Genomic DNA, 16,701 nt, shown 5'->3' with positions numbered 1-16,701 from the left:
ATCCGTGACAAGTTCACGCCAATTAAAGGATCCATCCATTTGAATGGGAATCCACTTGTAATCTTTTCTCCATGGATTTTCCGTGTGCATGCAGTTGAAATCAATGTGCAAAAAAAAAAAAATATTCGTGAAGAATAGCCGAGACCAAGTCGCTGCTATTCTTCACGACTTTTCACGGCTGGCTGTGGTGACTTACAGTGAACTGACGCCGCAGCCCCGAAATCCCTTGGTCGGCAGAACTACTTAAATAACCTTAAAAGCCTCACTGGAGGCGCCTGACAGTGTTTAGCAGCGCTAGCTGTTGTTAAACTCCCTTCCCCTCCCTTTTTCTTCTGACTCCCATAGACTCCCACAGGAGTCTATGAAACCTCCTGCGTTGTGCCGTTAAAAGATAGGACAAGACCTATCTGTTGGCGGGAAAGAAAGTTGGGCGTTGAAATAACGCGCCTATGTTCTAACTTTTGCGGTGCGATTTTTTAGGCTTGTGTATTGTACTCTTTTGTGCATGCAAGCCCTGTTCATATGTGTGCATGACACCCCCGATACTGATTTGAAAGGCTGTTTAGCTTAATGGGGTCCAAATGTGTTCTGTTTCACGGAATTACGCAGCATTTTGTGCACACCTTTGAGCACCTTCCATAGACTTCTATAGGGCCCTTGGTGCACAAATACGCCGTAAAATAGAGCAGGTCCTATTTTTTGTGCTCAAGAAAGGAAATAAGAGTGAACCGATTGGAATCAATGGGTTCTATTTTCTTTGTTTTGAGGATGCAAATGAGGAGGAAGGGGGGACACAGGAACCGTTCTCGAGGTCGGAGGAGTCTCAGTGGCTGGATCCCCACCGATCAAAAAGTTATCCATATTTGATGGATAGGATATACCTTGAAATCGTAATACAACCCCTTTGACACAGGATTGGAAGAATTCGGGTCCTGAAGGTCCCCATATGAATGGAGTGGACGTCATGCAGGTGCACCACCACTCCATTCATTTCAATGGCAGCATAGGAAATAGCAGATTACAAGTCCTCACCATTGAAATGAGTAGAGCAGCAGTGCGAATGCATGACATTCACTCCATTCATATGGGGACCTTCGGAACGCTTATTCTGTGAGCTTTTTAGACCCCCATTTAGGATTGTTCCAACATGGATTTCAACTGTGTGAATATAGCCTAAGAATGAAACTGCAAACTATAGTAATCTCAGCACGCCATTAACATGGGTGCATTTTGTGTCCTCATCATGTCTGTACTTCTTATGGACGTAATTCGGACCCCAGCCAGCACCATTGATTTCCATTGGTGTATTTGGATGTGCATTTTTTACATGCATATATTAAAGACAAGTGAGAGTGAAGCCATTGAAATCAACGGGTTTTAGTCTCTGCGTATTGTGCACACGCGAATACGCACACAAAAACACCCGCGCGAATCGACCATAAGGGCTCATTCACACAGCCGTATTGCGGATATTGGTCCGTGAATACACAGCATATTCGCTGCGTATTTCTGCCTATTGGCGTTTTTTTTACCTGTAATATGCAGGTAAGGAACACTTTGATTTCAACAAGTTCATTCTCAGCCGCGTATTTCTCATGCTACTTTCGGTTGCGTGAAAAAACCCTCAGCATGTCCTATCTTGTTGTGTATTATACACCATAACAGCCTATAGAAGTGAATGGAAATGCATAATATGCAGAAAATCAGCAGGATTTTATGCGATTTTTTTTTTACGTGCGTAAAAAAAACTGCCAATAGGAAAAAAAATTGAATCAGTGCGTTTCAGGCTGTGACTACTCTGCATATCCATGGACCTAAATATGAAATATGGTCATGTGAATACGCCCTGAGGGTTTATTTACATGGAAGATATTTCTGTGTGAGTTCTGTGCGATGGCAATAGGAACAGAAGCTGCACGAAAAAATAACCCAGTCTCTTAACCCTTTCCAATCCAATTTGTATCTTGGTTTTCCTAGGGGGCTTACTCTTTTTCTGCCGTTATACAACGGCGCTATCTGCTGGCTAAAGCCAGTAGTGCATGAGGTGACCCGTTGGATAGGCTCCGACAGCAGAGAGGCTGGCAATATACAGTAAGAGAACCCCGACAGATGTCTTCCAACATCGGAGCTGTACAGCCTTAAATCATAAGGTCTTCTGATGTCAGACAGTGGATTGGAAAGGGTTAAACTGATGGTCAAAGTTTAAAAAATCTTGTCCCATTCTTGTGTGAGGTTCGCATGAGAGCAGGACTTGTAATGTACGGCGTCCTGCACAGCAGACAGCGCCCGGACGGAGTATCTATGTGCCGTCTGATACAACATGTATTCGAGAGTCTCAGGGCAGCTCGCTTTTAACCACGCGCACACGGCCTTACTTTTTTTCTGTTCAGTCTTCTGCGGTTCTAAAATTGCGCATAGTATCTTCTTTTTACACAAATGCCAGATTAACGAAATTTTACTGCAATTTACTGTTAAGAAATGTAATTGTATCCAAAGGACAAGCCAGACCTTTAAATCCTTGTTGCAGCCATCATCCTCATCGATACAATGTATCAGGGTAGATAGTTACAGAGTATTGTCTATATGTGGAAGCGCCGTCTCTGATCCCACACATGTATGTTTCCCACAGGTGAAGCTGTCCATCTAGCCCGGGATTTTGGATACATCTGTGAAACAGAATTTCCAGCCAAGGCGGTGTCGGAATACTTGAATAGACAGCACACAGACCCCACTGATCTGCACTCCAGAAAGAATATGCTGCTGGCTACAAAGTGAGTGCCAAATTCTCTGCTCCAAGTGCTATGAAAGGGATCTGCACATCTGCCTGTCTCTCACTGAGTGCACTCCAATTTCTAGCTGCACCCCTCCCCTTTCTGCATCCTCACTGTCTTCCAGTATATTTATTGTGTGCTCATTCAATGGGCTCTGCACTCTCATTTTTTGGTATCAGACACCCAGTGCTGCGGCATATCATTTTGGAATCCATGCCTAAGTACTGCATCAATATGCTTCATAGTTTTGGCGGTTAGGATTCTAGTAATGCAGCTCCATGGTTTGGGAGGGGGGTTTGATTATGGTGGCCTGAATATTTTAGGAGCAGGATCTCACTACTCAGCTCCATTGGTTTTAGATGGGGATCTCAGTACTGCAGCCTCATTATTTTGGGTCAAACTTTGCTAAAAGTTCCGTTCCTCAAGAACCTGAACCTCAGATGGTTCATTTTGGTCAAACAGGAAGGTCATGAAACCCCCTAAAACTAGTTCTGAACACTGTCTAACAACTCTGAAATACTGGTGGTGGTGGCAGTTGGTCAATGGATGTGGTCAGCACTCTTCCCTTGTACTACTAGGGCCCTAGGTTCAAATTTGACTAAGGACAACATATAGATGGAATTTTCTTTATGTTTCTTTTTCTTGTCTTCTCCTCCTCTGGAGAACCAAGAAGAAGCATGGTGGGTAAGTGGTTAGCACTCTTGCATTATAGCACTGGAGTTTCAGGTTCTAATCTGACCAAGGACAGCATCTATATTGAGTTTTACAAAGTCTCTGCAGATGTTATCCATGGTCAGATTGGAACAAAGGACTCTAGTACTGCAAGGTGACAGTACTAACTGCTGAGCCATATCCATTGAAGGGCCACCAAGTTCTTAGACAGCATTCAGTACTAGTGATAGGACTTTTTATGAACTTTTGGTTTGGTTCAAAGTAATTCGGATAAAACCAAAATTTGGTAAACCAGCCGAACCAAACTTTTGAAAAGTTCACTCATCTCTAGTTTTAGATATTGAAGCCTTATGGTATTGGCATCACGGCCCCGGTACTGTAGGCTCATTAGTCGGGATGTAGGCGCCGAGTTACATTCCTTCACTGGTGTTGTCTTCTGTCTTTCTCCCTATAGTTTTGGCCACCTCTGAAAACTATGCAAAATATGTGCTTAGACTTTGTAGTAGATGATAAATAACCTACATGACACTAATTTTTGGTTACATGTATGACATCAAAGCTTTAGGTGATACATTGTAACATGTAAGCAGGGGCCCAAATTCAATAACATCATGTAAAATTCCCCTTCATGGGACCCCGGCAGCTAAATTCAGAGGGTTTCTTTAAAGGGGTTGTCCTAGTTCTAGCTTATCTGTAAACCTCCTTTACCAAGCTCTAAAATAACAACTAGTGATATACTCACCTCTCCTGCTGTGTTCCGCACCGGTGCTCCTATGTTTGTTTACAGGCTGTTATCCTGCTCAGTTTACGGGACGTCACAGGTGCTGTAGCCAATGACAGAGCTCAGTGATCGAGCTTGAGCTCTGTTATTGGCTGCAGCACCTGTGAAGTCCTGTAAAGAGGCAAGAAAGCAGATATAGTGCATTGGCAGTCTAACACTAGCAATGCAATGTGGAGATTAGGTAACCTGAAGATTATGTTGGCCATCATGGATGGCTGAAAATGGGCCCTGGAATTGGTGGGATGGCAAGGATGAACAACAGCAGATAGTGTACCCTCCTCTCCCTCCAGTCCTTATAAAGAATATTGTTGCTTTAAATAGTCTAATTTTGTGAAGATATTTTGAGGTCCTTTGGACCAGGAGTGGTTGATTGGAAAGAAAAACAACTCTCTTTGAGGTGCTGCTCTGGAATCAGGTGGAAATCTACTCAAACACTGGTATGTAAACAGAGCTCAAGCCTTACTCTAAGCCCACCATCGAAAACTATGTCAGAGATGCAACAAGCGGATGCAGATAGTAACTAACACATTTCGCTTCTCCGAATGACCATAGTTTGGTGTTCTTATATTTAAACCTTCAAGATGAGATTGCATGCACTTCATACCGCATGATTTCAATCTGAAAAAGAAACTTCTTGTAGGGCATCACTTGACCAATACAGTACCGGTCTGTTCAACTATATGAATGACTGGACTTCCATCTGATTCCTAAGCAGCACCTCATCTGAACATACTGGTTAGCAATCCTTAGAAGGACCTTCCTATCCAGGGACGGCTTCGGGTTTATACAGGTCCTTTAGTGACCTGTACATTGGGTTCCCTGAGTAACTTATAGGCCCATGCAGTGCTGCTGTCATAGTCAATTGTATCCATGTCTTTAAGACACAGATACAGTTAGTTTCAAAGAACAAAGACAAGATTTATCCTACCCCTGAGTGGGTCCTGGCACCTGCCCGAGGTTGTTGGGCATTAGCGCTGGCCCAATTCCTGGCATCCTGCTTTGTTCACTCCCCTTTACAAAAACCTGTGTACGACTGACCTTTCCAGAGAAACTGGGAAGCAAGGGATTGAAAAATTGGTCAAAGGAGTCATGGAAAGGGTCTGAAAGAGGGAGCAAATATCATGGCCTTCTGCAGTGCTGGCTCCAGCCCTATGTGGGCCTTTGGGCAATAGAGTCACAATGGGCTCCTTATGTCATTTATAGGTCTCGGTGTGCCCTGAGTCATTTATAGGCCTCATTGTGCCCCCCTTAGTCATTTATAGGCCCCGCTATGCCCTATAATAATAAACCCTCTCCAACTCTCTAAACTCCATCATGCGCATGCCCTATTATAATAAACTCTCTCAACTATATCATGTTCCCATGACATCTTCTAATCTCTGCTTTGGCCTCTTCCGGCCAGGATCGGGCAGAATGAAGGAGGTTGTACGATGACATCATCACTCCACCTGTGAGACAAAGAAAGCATTTGGACAGTGGAGCAGGAAACGCTTAGCTCCCTGTAGTTCTACTGTCATAGTAAATTGTATTTGTGCCTATAAGATGTTGATATAATTGATTTAAAAAAATGAGGTCCCCTTGGGCTTAGTGGGCCTTGGGACCTGCCTGAATTTGGTAGGTGCTGCCGCTAATCCAGACCAGGTGATGTTAAAAACTTTTGTATAAAAAAGACACAAGTATTATAGAGCTGATACCTTAATTGGCTAACCCCCAAAAATGATACTGTATATGGAAGCTTTTGAGGCTACTTAATGACTCTTCATCAGGCTGAGATAGCTTGATGAAGAGGCATTAAGAAGCCGCAAAAGCTTGCATATATAATTTTTCTGTTTAGCCATTGAAGCTATCCACTTTATAATACTTTTGGTCTTTTTCACACTATTTCTGCTCTACGTCATCCCAGGTGACAAAAAACAACACCATAATATTGGCCCATTTTGAACTTCGATATCTTCTTTTTTTCTACCATTCTTTGGTTACCAGATCAAAAGGTATATAAGCAGCTTAAGGTCTGGTGGATCACAGAGAAGTAAGGGCCTTAGAGTGGTCATGTAGTTTGAGTTTTTGGGCCCATCTGTGTCAATGTAGCTTCAGATCGAATTACTGGGCAAATGCTAGAGTATGGTCACGGCAGGTTTCCATTCTCATGAAAGCATGGGGGGAGGGAAGAGTTTTCGCCAAGTTCAACTAGAAACATTGAATGAAAAAAAAAAATCTAAAAATACCGAGCCCATTTCTCACATATGTTTTGCTTAACATAATTTGAATTTCATTGCCTCCTTCTCCAAGGTCAGGAGATATCGGTCGCTCAGACCTTTAATTACTTTCAGATCCCTTTGAAGATGTATAATCCCTGACTTCTTGCCATTCACTTTCTAAATTCAAAGTTTCCTTTCACATTTTGGGAATGTGATTGACAGGTCAGGAAAAGCAACAATTATCCCATAATACCTTTAACCCTATGGGGTAATTAGATAACACTTAGATATAATCATTTAGCATGCAATTCAGATTATTCAAGGGTGATTTGCTACAGAAGTAAATGTTTGCAGCAAGTGTTGGGCCTACGTTGGTTTGATATGTGGTGCCGAATGCCCAGATTATGGAACTTTTGACTATGATCTTTATTTTTCATATATTTCATTATTAGAATATTTACATGAATTTGAAATTAATTCTTATTTATTTTATTTTTGATACTAATTGCATTGCTTTATTGTCTTTTTGTGTTCTTATGTGACAGTGGTCACCCCATACCCAATCACAATTTGAGTGATACGACAGGTGGTGTCATAGCTTGAAAACATATACTATCATCTATGCAGAATTCATTTCAGAGATGAATACTAATTACAAAAAGCTGTGTGCAAATTTTTTGACAGCTTTGACAATTTTTGACATTGCTGTGGCATAAAATAGAAAACGTATCAAATCCAGTAGGATATGTTATAGCATGTTGTATAATATTAGTATATTATTGTGAAGCCTTAGTTTAAGTGAATGTGATGTACATTGGGCTTTTTTATGTCAAAAATTTGTACCTTCAGCTTGTGTTTTCTAATATTGGAGGGGTTAACATTGCTTGCATCTCTAATTCCCCATCCCTTGTAGTCAACAAGGTCTTCTTGATCATTAAAGTGACCCTCCTGTTTCAGGACAAAGTTCTGACCTAAGACTGGAGCTTGCGCGGATACATTACTTGCAGTTTTTCTTTTATGTTGGCCCTCTCATCTGCTGGTTCTTGATCCCATTTTTAGTTGTCCAACATTGCTGATGAAATCTTTAGACAACCTTAACCCACAGTGCATTGGTAGTGTTATACTACCAAAGTACTAAACCTGTTCTCCCTGGGGTGGACAATCAGGGAGCATAGGTAGTTAGAAAACTCCAATCGCCAACTTGGATGGCCTAAAATGGGACCTGGAACTAACTGTTCAGAGAAACATCAAAGTATAGGTAATATATCCCTTCTGCCCTCTGGTCACAGAGCAGCATTTTGTCCTGAAATCAGAGGGTCACTTTAAGCCAGTTCTTCCATCATTTCTTTAAAATATAATTATGCTTGTGGAAAGGGAGCCCTGTGTCCCTTGGGGAAACATGGTGGGCAACCTAAGCTGGAGCTCATGCTTTTTGAACCATATAGGAGCAATAGATACCGTCTCCACTGTATATCCAGCATTGGTATTGCACCTAGTATTAGTCCCTTTCATTACTTATATCCTCTGTTTTGTTATTTGCTACAGGCAACTTTGTAAAGAATTTACAGATCTGCTGGCCCAAGACAGGACGCCCATAGGCAACAGTCGACCAAGTCCTATCTTGGAACCTGGAATCCAGAGCTGCTTGACTCACTTTAGTCTCATCACCCATGGTTTTGGTGCACCAGCCATCTGTGCAGCTCTCACGGCTCTCCAAAACTACCTTACTGAGGCCCTGAAGGGCATGGACAAGATGTTTTTAAACAATAACAACTCTAACAGGCACACATCTGGGGAGGGGCCTGTTAGTAAAAACGGTGACAAGGAAGAAAAACACCGAAAATGAAAACCGGACATCGTTTATTTAACATCTTTCATTTTAGCTTTAAAAAAACAAAATAAAAAAATACTGGACTGGCTTTGGAAAATTACAAATTCTATATATAAATATATCAGATTGAGCCCTATAGACGAATATCCAGCGCACAAACAGAAAACACAGGCTCATCATTTGTCAACAACTTTGTATTTATCTCCATTTTTAAGGACACTTTCTAGAACTCCCCAGCACCCTTAAGAAGAGAACAGTGACCATTTACTGGAGGTTTTGTGGAATGCAATCTTTCTTCTTATCTCCTTTATTTCTGACCTACAAGCCCCATTGCTGCTTCCTTCAGAACCATTGGGAGATGTCTTAGAAAACTGGAAGGAATTTTTGGGAAGCTGCAGATCTTGTGGGAGCACAGTTATGGAAGTATCTTGTCTCAATGGGACATGACAATGCCATGAAATACCCTACTTGGACGGTCATCCCCCTCTATTCAACAATCATATACCCAGGAGTTGCCTGTCTCCTGGTTCTTTTGAGTCTTCACTTTGAGACTTTTATTTGTTGTAAAATATGTGTTTTATACAACCCACGGTCAATTATATGACCATTTCCTCACCCCCCCATCTTCCCTGTACAAGTAATATCTGTATTTGACCTCTTACAATTAATGTTTTCACTGTAAGTGTTGATTTACAAAAAGGCATTTCAACCCAATGTGTCATTTTCAAAAACATTTTCAACATTTTCGACATTTTCACCAATGTCAAATATTACCCTTATAATCTACCCCCAGACTCCCCGTTGACCTCAAAAAAATAACTAAAAACAACAAATGGCACTATAGTAAAATGATACAAATATGTCAAATAATTAATTTCACCAATGTTCTCTCATTGATAGGACAATTGGTGAAAATTTGAAGCTTTGAACAATCACATAACTGGTTTTCCTGGTAGTTTGATATCTTTATTAAGCCATAAATGGTTTATTGGTTTATAATCTGTGGTAGTGATAAATATGAAGACTTGAAAAACTCCCGATAGGTCAATAAAGATTCCCAGTGTGTTAAGAAAATTGAAACTATGTTGTTATACTCTAGAAAAAGTCAACTTATAGGCTTTTCGTCTGTTCTACGAGTCCAATATAGGTAGAGCTGCACAGCCATTTTTCATTGGGTGTCTACATTTGAAGTTGCATTAGCCAATTTTAATTCAATTTCTGAATTTCGAGAAAAAAAATAAAAATATATTTCTATTTTGAATTTGGAAAAAAATTAAAATATATTTCTATTTTTAGGTTTCGTCTTTGTTACAGATATGTGTAGCCAATGCTAACTTTAAAAAATAGAATGATTTAAATAAAAACTGCAAATTACATAAAAAAGTTAAAAAAAAAATAATTATAAAATACAACACTTAATGCCTATGTTGTAATAAAGAGTCAGCTCCTGCAGGGGAGATTCACTTTAAATTAAAAGCAGGAGAGACCCCAATGAAACGACAGTTTTTAAGTTTTTCATGTAAAATATATTTGTATTTGATTTTATATTATGTGATGCTGTAAAGAATTTTTTTCCCATTTGTTATCATTGTACCTTGTCATTTTATTCAGAAGGCTGTGCCGTGTATTTTCATGTCAACATCATAAAATTATATTGCTATTATCTGCTCTTTATTTCAATCTTTTATTATGGTGTTAAAAATATTTTTTATTTAGTAAAATGAAAAAAAAAAATTCAGAACATTAAAGAAAAAAATAAAAAAAAAGCCCAAAACAGACCCCAAATTTGCAAGTAAAATGTGCCAAAATTAGAGTTTTTTTTGCTATCGAGAGCAAGGAAAAATATTTTTAGAAATGAAGCATAAAAAGTAGCATTTTCATTTTTTGACATCTTCTTATTTCCAGTTCATTTTAGACCGAGTCATCTGTTATAAAAAAAACAAAAAACAAAAGCAGAATTAAATTGTACCGAAATATTCATAATTAAAAACCCAACAAACATGCAAACCAGAGGGGAGATAATGTTAAGTTTGTATATATTTATTTATGCTTAATTTAACAGGAATTTGTATATATGGCGAGTAAGTACTTATTTATATGTGAGTCTGTACCTCTGTGAATGGGTGGAAACGCTTGAAATTAAGTAGTCTCTGACATTTTTATTTTTTGTTCTTTAAACCAACCATTATAGCAATGAATAGATAAACTGATAATTGTCCAGTGATGATCTGATTTACATTAATAAAACATTGTTGTGTTTTTGTTGTATGTTAAGCTTCTCTTTTTGTTAATTCAGTGCAGAATGAAAAGGACAGAAGGATTTGGTTACAATTTTAACCACAAATATAATTGCCGCTAATTTTTTGACATATTTTGTGAAAAAAAAAAGGAAAAAAAATCTGCAATTAATAATAATAATAATAATAATAATAAATGAATGGATCTGTTGACAGATCTAATTCATTATTATGGGAGTCAAACTTATGACCAAGTACACAATTTTGCGTTTTAGCTCTTAAAGAAAAGTAAGACCAGGAAATTGTAAGATTCTTGAATATTTTACCTGACTGTTAATAATTAGAGATGAGCGAGCACGCTTGTTTAAGGCTGATGCTCAAGAGAGTATCGGTCTTTTCGAGTAGGGGGTCGGCAGGGGGGAGCAGAGGGGGTGGGGGAGAGTGAGAGAGATCTCTCTCCCCTCCGCTCCCCGCCGCCCCCCTGTATGGCACTCAGACGAGTAATCAGTTACTCGAAAAGACCGATGCTCTCTCGAGCATCAGCCTTAAAGGAGCGTGCTCGCTCATCTCTAATAATAATATATTTCTTTGCTTAATTTATGACGGCAGCTAAACTATGTAGGATAATCCATCCAGCATGACATCGCAGTGGAGGGACAAAAGAACGGAAATTTATTTAAAGTAAAAATGTGCATAAAGTAAACAAATATCTTCAGAATGTAACAATACTTATACTTAAGCATGCTGGAAAATAAGTATACAGGCGCTAGGGTATGAAATTTAGAGAGGTATTACCCATACCAACCAATCAGATTTTCCTATTGTAGGGCCTGTGTGGAAGGAGTTTCTATAGAGGCATTTAAAAAATACTAAACAGAGAACCGTTGTGTTATGCTCCACCCCCAATGCTTTACTAGGCATTAGGGATGAGCGAACGTGTCCGTTACGGACACATCCGCACCCGGACACCGGCTTTGCCGAACACTGCAGTGTTCGCGCGTAAGTGTCCGGGTGCCGCCGGGGGGCGGGGAGATGCGCGGCGGCGCGGGCGGCAGTAGCGGGGAACAGGGGGGAGCCCTCTCTCCCTCTCCCCCCCACTCCCCGCCGCACCCCCCCGCGCTGCCACGGCGGCCCCCGAACTTTTTCGCCCGAACACTGAAGTGTTCGCAAAGTTCGGTGTTCGGGCGAAAAAGGGGCGGAGCCGAACGTGTTCGCTCATCTCTACTAGGCATTACACAGGGTATTCGTTTTAAACAGAGTGTTCCTTTAAGTTTCACTTTTTCAGCATTCGCTCGAAGAATAATTGCGAAGTTTTTTTCTTAGTTTGGATTATATATTTTTGATGCCTCACAGTATGCTTGACCCCTATAAGCCTACAGTCCTACATTAATTTATGATCAAAAACGTCTTCATGAGATTACGAACAAACATAATAAGTAAGAAATGGAAAATGGCAAATCTGTTTAGGGCTACCAAAGGGTTTAGAAGTATGTTGAAAAAATATATCTTTGCACAGTCATGAGTGCTTAACAGAGTTGACCAGGGTTGGAAAAGCAGGCCAGTTTCTTCCAAAGTCAGTGTCATCCTTGTCCATGGGTTGTATCTGATATCGCTCCCTTCCTCTTTAATGGAGCTGAGCTCCAATACCACACACAACTCTACGGACAAGGGCGGTGGTTCGTTTGGAAGAAAGCAGCAAACTTTTTCTAACCCTAAACAACCCCTTTAACGCTAAATACCTGAAGGCTTTCTGTTTTGCCATGACACTGCTTCCTGATTGATCTATGGACTTACTAGTTTCCTAAATAAGGCCATTGTCTGGATCGATATCAATGTCGTCAATATCCACATACATACTGTACATATACAACAGTCAACACTGAAGCTAGTTAGGTCATCTAAGTAATGACCTCGTTGGTTATTAGGATCCATACAATGATGTGAACTGGCAACACTTCTCTGGTGTTCTCAGTGAAATAAATGACTAATTTAGTCTGTTTATCAGAAATCACAATCAAATATCACTGAATGACATGAAAAATACAATTATATATAAATTAAAGGGATTATCCTACTGGTACATTTAAAAAAAATTGGCTAGAAATGTGGTAAAACAAAAAAAGTACCACTACTTACCCACTCATTCATTTACTTGGAGATCCTGTGCTGTGGCTATGGTTGGCCTTCCAGTCTTTGTTTACAAACAGCTACCAATTGACCATGACAGCCAATCAGTGGTTGCAGTGGCCAAGTGTCGTAATCCATACATTACTGCTCAGATGCTGGGAGCCATGATGCCAAGAGTAAGGCAAATGATCACATGATCATTTTTAGGTTTTAAATACAGGGCAGGATAGTTTTGATGGCACGATCACACTTAAAGAAAATGCTGACGTGGTTTCATATATTCAAACACTTTGATGGAGGTTCTATTGGTCATCTGGCAAAGTGCAAAAGTCGAAATGTAAAATAAAAAAAGTTTCTTTCCTCATCCGATGCTGTATGGAAGAAAGCTGTTTTTACATATGTCCAGCATTCCAAAGAGTTTAAAGCCAAGTCCAATGGGAACACCAGATGACTGTAGCTCAACATAGCACCAGGAATGTCAACTAGCCAGATCACAAAATGCTGCAGTCAATGTGTTTCTGATCTGGTGAAACAACGCTGGAGGGAAACTGCACCAGATAGTCAGACTAATGTGAATCCACTCGAAGAACTATGACAGCGTCTAATGAATACATAAAAAAATGATGGCCTGAGAAAAAGAGAAGACCTTTGAGAATACCATGGACCACAAGTTAAAAAGCAAGTAGATACTTGACCCAATCAAACCGAGCTTTCTATTTGAGTAGCACTCGCTGGATAGAGCATGGTGTGGTGCAAATCCAGGGCTCACACAGTCATGGAGTCCCCAAATATATCAGAGTACGGAAATGGACAGTACACTTTAAAAACAATGCAGAAAAATCTCAAGGCTTTATTGACAGGGTTCCTGATTAGAGATGAGCGAGTATACTCGCTAAGGCTAACTACTCGAGCGAGTAGTGCCTTAGCCGAGTATCCTCCCGCTCATCTGTAAAGATTCAGCTGCCGGCGCGGTTGACAGTTGAGTTGCAGCGGTGAGCAGGGGAGAGAGAGATCTCCCCTCTGTTCCTCCCCGCTCTCCCCCTCCGCTCCCCGCCCCCGCCGGCCCCCGAATCTTTACAGACGAGCAGAAGGATACTCGGCTAAGGCACTACTCGCTCGAGTTGTTAGCCTTAGCGAGTATACTCGCTCATCTCTATTCCTGATCTTTGCAGTAGAGGTTGAGGCAATGTTTTGGGCCTTTTGTCAAGCTGGAGGAGACAAGAATTGAAACCTAAGGTCACCGTAACGGTGATTCTTATAGCCAATTCTCATCCACTCTAGCAATGCTTATAACTAATTCTCATTTCCTCTGTCTTGCAAAGGGGCTTTGGGCCCGAAATCTTGTCTCAACCTCTACTGTATATATTGGGACCTATCAATAAATACTCAAGATTTTCCTGCATCATTTTCAAAATCTGTGCTCTCTGGTTTGGTACGCTAACCTTCAACCAATGACCAGTCTGAAGTTAAGTTTGATGCAGAACACACTGAAATGTGATCTAGCTAACTAGAAAATAGTTAAGGGTAAAGAAGAACGCATACTAATGGATCAATAGATGATAAAAATGATTGCCCATCATACACTCTGATGACCTTATTAGGGCTCAGTCAGATGAGCAAATTATTCACACATGTATAGTCGCATTTTCAAAACGGATCTATTAGAACCAATGGTTTCCAATGAAAGCGGTCACATGTCTGTTTTTAGGAGCAGAGAAAGTTCGCACCTGCGAAAGATAGAACCTGTCAGTGCAAATACACCCGGTAACGCGATTGTTTTTCTACACGCGATGTGAGATTTTTTTCCCACGCCTATAAAGCGTGAAAAATTTGCTCATCTGACTGAGCCCCAAATGGGGTTTTCTTGGACTACTATCTTCAGGATAGGCCATTAATATCTGAAGGGCTAACTTTTGACACCCCCAGCTAATCAGCTGACTGAGGGGGCTACTTCTGTTTGTTCAGATTGCAATATTTGGCATCTCAAGATATTTTTTTCTTTTTGTTGCAGGGGAAATACGTGACCAATGACCATCTCATAGTAAAATTGGTATTCTGGGACTTTAATTATTGATGACCTATAGTCAGGATAGGTCATCAATAACTGATTAACAGGGGTCCATTCGGGATTCCCACCGATCAGCTGATTATTTAGCCTACTGTCAATGCAGTGGGCTGATGTCATCATTGGAGGTCAGCGCTGGAAGTGTAATAGCTGGCTTTACACCCATTGAAAAAAATGGAAGTGATGCCTCCTAGTACACTTCTGGCTTCTCATTGGTTAGACATCTGGACATTACATTAGAAATGGCAAACCTGATTTCAACCTGCTCCTAGCGCTTGGCAAGTAGTCAAGATAGAACAGAATATAAGACTGGGTAAGAATTTTAATATGCTTAACCCTCTCTAAAAATGGCCATACACATTAGGTACATATTAGATGAAAACAGCAATGATCAAATGTGTATAGGGCCTACTAACTCTCACATGAGGACAGTTATAGGGGAAGATAAGGATAGGGCAGTTGGATTTCAATTGGTCAATCTTTTTATGTTTGGACAGATAAACGGCTGCCACAGGAGTCTAGCACTGGCTTGCCCTCCTCTTCTCACTCAGCTTACTCTAGAGTTTATGTGTATGAGGGTGCCAGGAATGATCCCTATTGACCAAAGTTTTTTGAGAGTTTAGAAGACAGCTACGTAATGTGTATGGGGGCCTCCCAACAGATATCGGGGAGGATAAGGATTGGGCAATTGGATTTCAATTGGCCAATCATTTTGTTCTTGGTAAACAAAGGCGTACTCCCCTATTCTCTCTCAGTTGAGCCTAGTGTTAATGTGCATTGAGCCTTGTGTGGCGTAGAGAGCAGAAATGCAGTCGTAAGCTCCTAATCATGACCTGAAGGTTGCAGGTTCAGTCCTCTTGTGGTTCAGGTAGCCGGCTGAAGGTTGACTCAGCCTTCCATCCTTCCAAGGTGGGTACAATGAGTACCCAGCTTGCTGCGGGAAGGGGGGGGGGGGGGTCAAAGCTGACTGGGAAAGGCAATAGCAAATCACCCTGCAAAAAAAGACACAATGTGACATCACCCTAGGAGTCAGTCATGACTCAGTGCTTGCGCCAGGGACTTTACCTTTTTACCTTATGTGCATGTGAGTGCTGGGCAAAATACCTGCTGACTACAGGAGTGTTCAAGAGACAACTACTGTATCTAATGTGTATAACCAGCTTTACTTAAAGCTTCCTTGAGGTAGCAATGGGAATTGTTAGAGTTTTCTCAATGATAATATGGTTGGGAATCATCAGGGAGGGTTTATGATTGCATCTTGATTCTGGTGCCTGAAAGGGTCCAAAGAATTTTCTGCACATAAGAAGACACCATTATAAATGATACATGGTAGGTGAGGGCCCTGTAATAGATTTTGGATTGGGGCCCAGAGGCTTCAAGTACACTTCTGAGAATCACTGTTAAAACAGCTTCTTTTCCTTTCTCTGAATCAACTTTACTATGTAGACATATTCTTCAAGATTTATACCAAGTACTGTAGGAGATTTGTGTTTATCTCATCCATTTACATGAGATACGTTCATAGATTCCTATATAAGTAGACAAGATGAGTAGAGATAAGGACTTTGCCCATATATACTGAGAGTTAAGTGAGAGAATTGATGGACTAGCGCTCCAAACTACAGGATTCCTTCAAGGAGGTGGCTAAAGGATAATAGTAGGGGAATGGAACTGTAGAGGAGGGGGACTTACCTGGTGTGGGGCGCCCATCAAGGGACAGGCATCCACACTGTCATTCCGGGAGGGCTTAGTAAGGTGTCCAGATGAGCAGAATCCCTAGTGTTTAGGGAGAGTGTCAAGGGAGGAGCCCGCAGGTGGAAAACCTTGGTTAAAACACAGTGGACAAAATAGGAAAAAGGACCCCACGCTCCTGGGTTCTTAGGATAGTGTGGAGGATATGAACGAAATGTAGAGTGGAACAGGAGTGCGGGGTCCTTTTTCCTATTTTGTCCACTACACTAAAGTCTTGGTGCCAAGCATGTAAATAGAATTTAGAGCATTCCTAGAATCTCCCAAAAT

General features: G+C 40.9%; 1 protein-coding gene across 4 annotated transcripts in view; it reads left to right on the top strand.

Annotated features, from left to right (window-relative positions):
• Positions 1-10,521, top strand: part of TFAP2B (transcription factor AP-2 beta) — a 35,951-nt gene extending 25,430 nt beyond the window's left edge. For all 4 annotated transcript variants that reach the window (XM_066595306.1, XM_066595325.1, XM_066595316.1 and 1 more), the window contains exons 6-7: positions 2,630-2,771; positions 7,968-10,521. In XM_066595306.1, coding sequence (XP_066451403.1) covers positions 2,630-2,771; positions 7,968-8,268 — 443 coding nt within the window. In that variant the 3' untranslated portion in view covers positions 8,269-10,521. The remainder of the gene's footprint in view (positions 1-2,629; positions 2,772-7,967) is intronic.
• Positions 10,522-16,701: the final 6,180 nt, after the last annotated feature.

Source organism: Eleutherodactylus coqui, chromosome 1 (genome assembly GCF_035609145.1).
Source record: "Eleutherodactylus coqui strain aEleCoq1 chromosome 1, aEleCoq1.hap1, whole genome shotgun sequence".
Lineage (NCBI taxonomy): Eukaryota > Metazoa > Chordata > Amphibia > Anura > Eleutherodactylidae > Eleutherodactylus > Eleutherodactylus coqui.
Note: the sequence above shows the minus strand (reverse complement) of the source record. Positions and strands in the feature narration are given on the sequence as shown.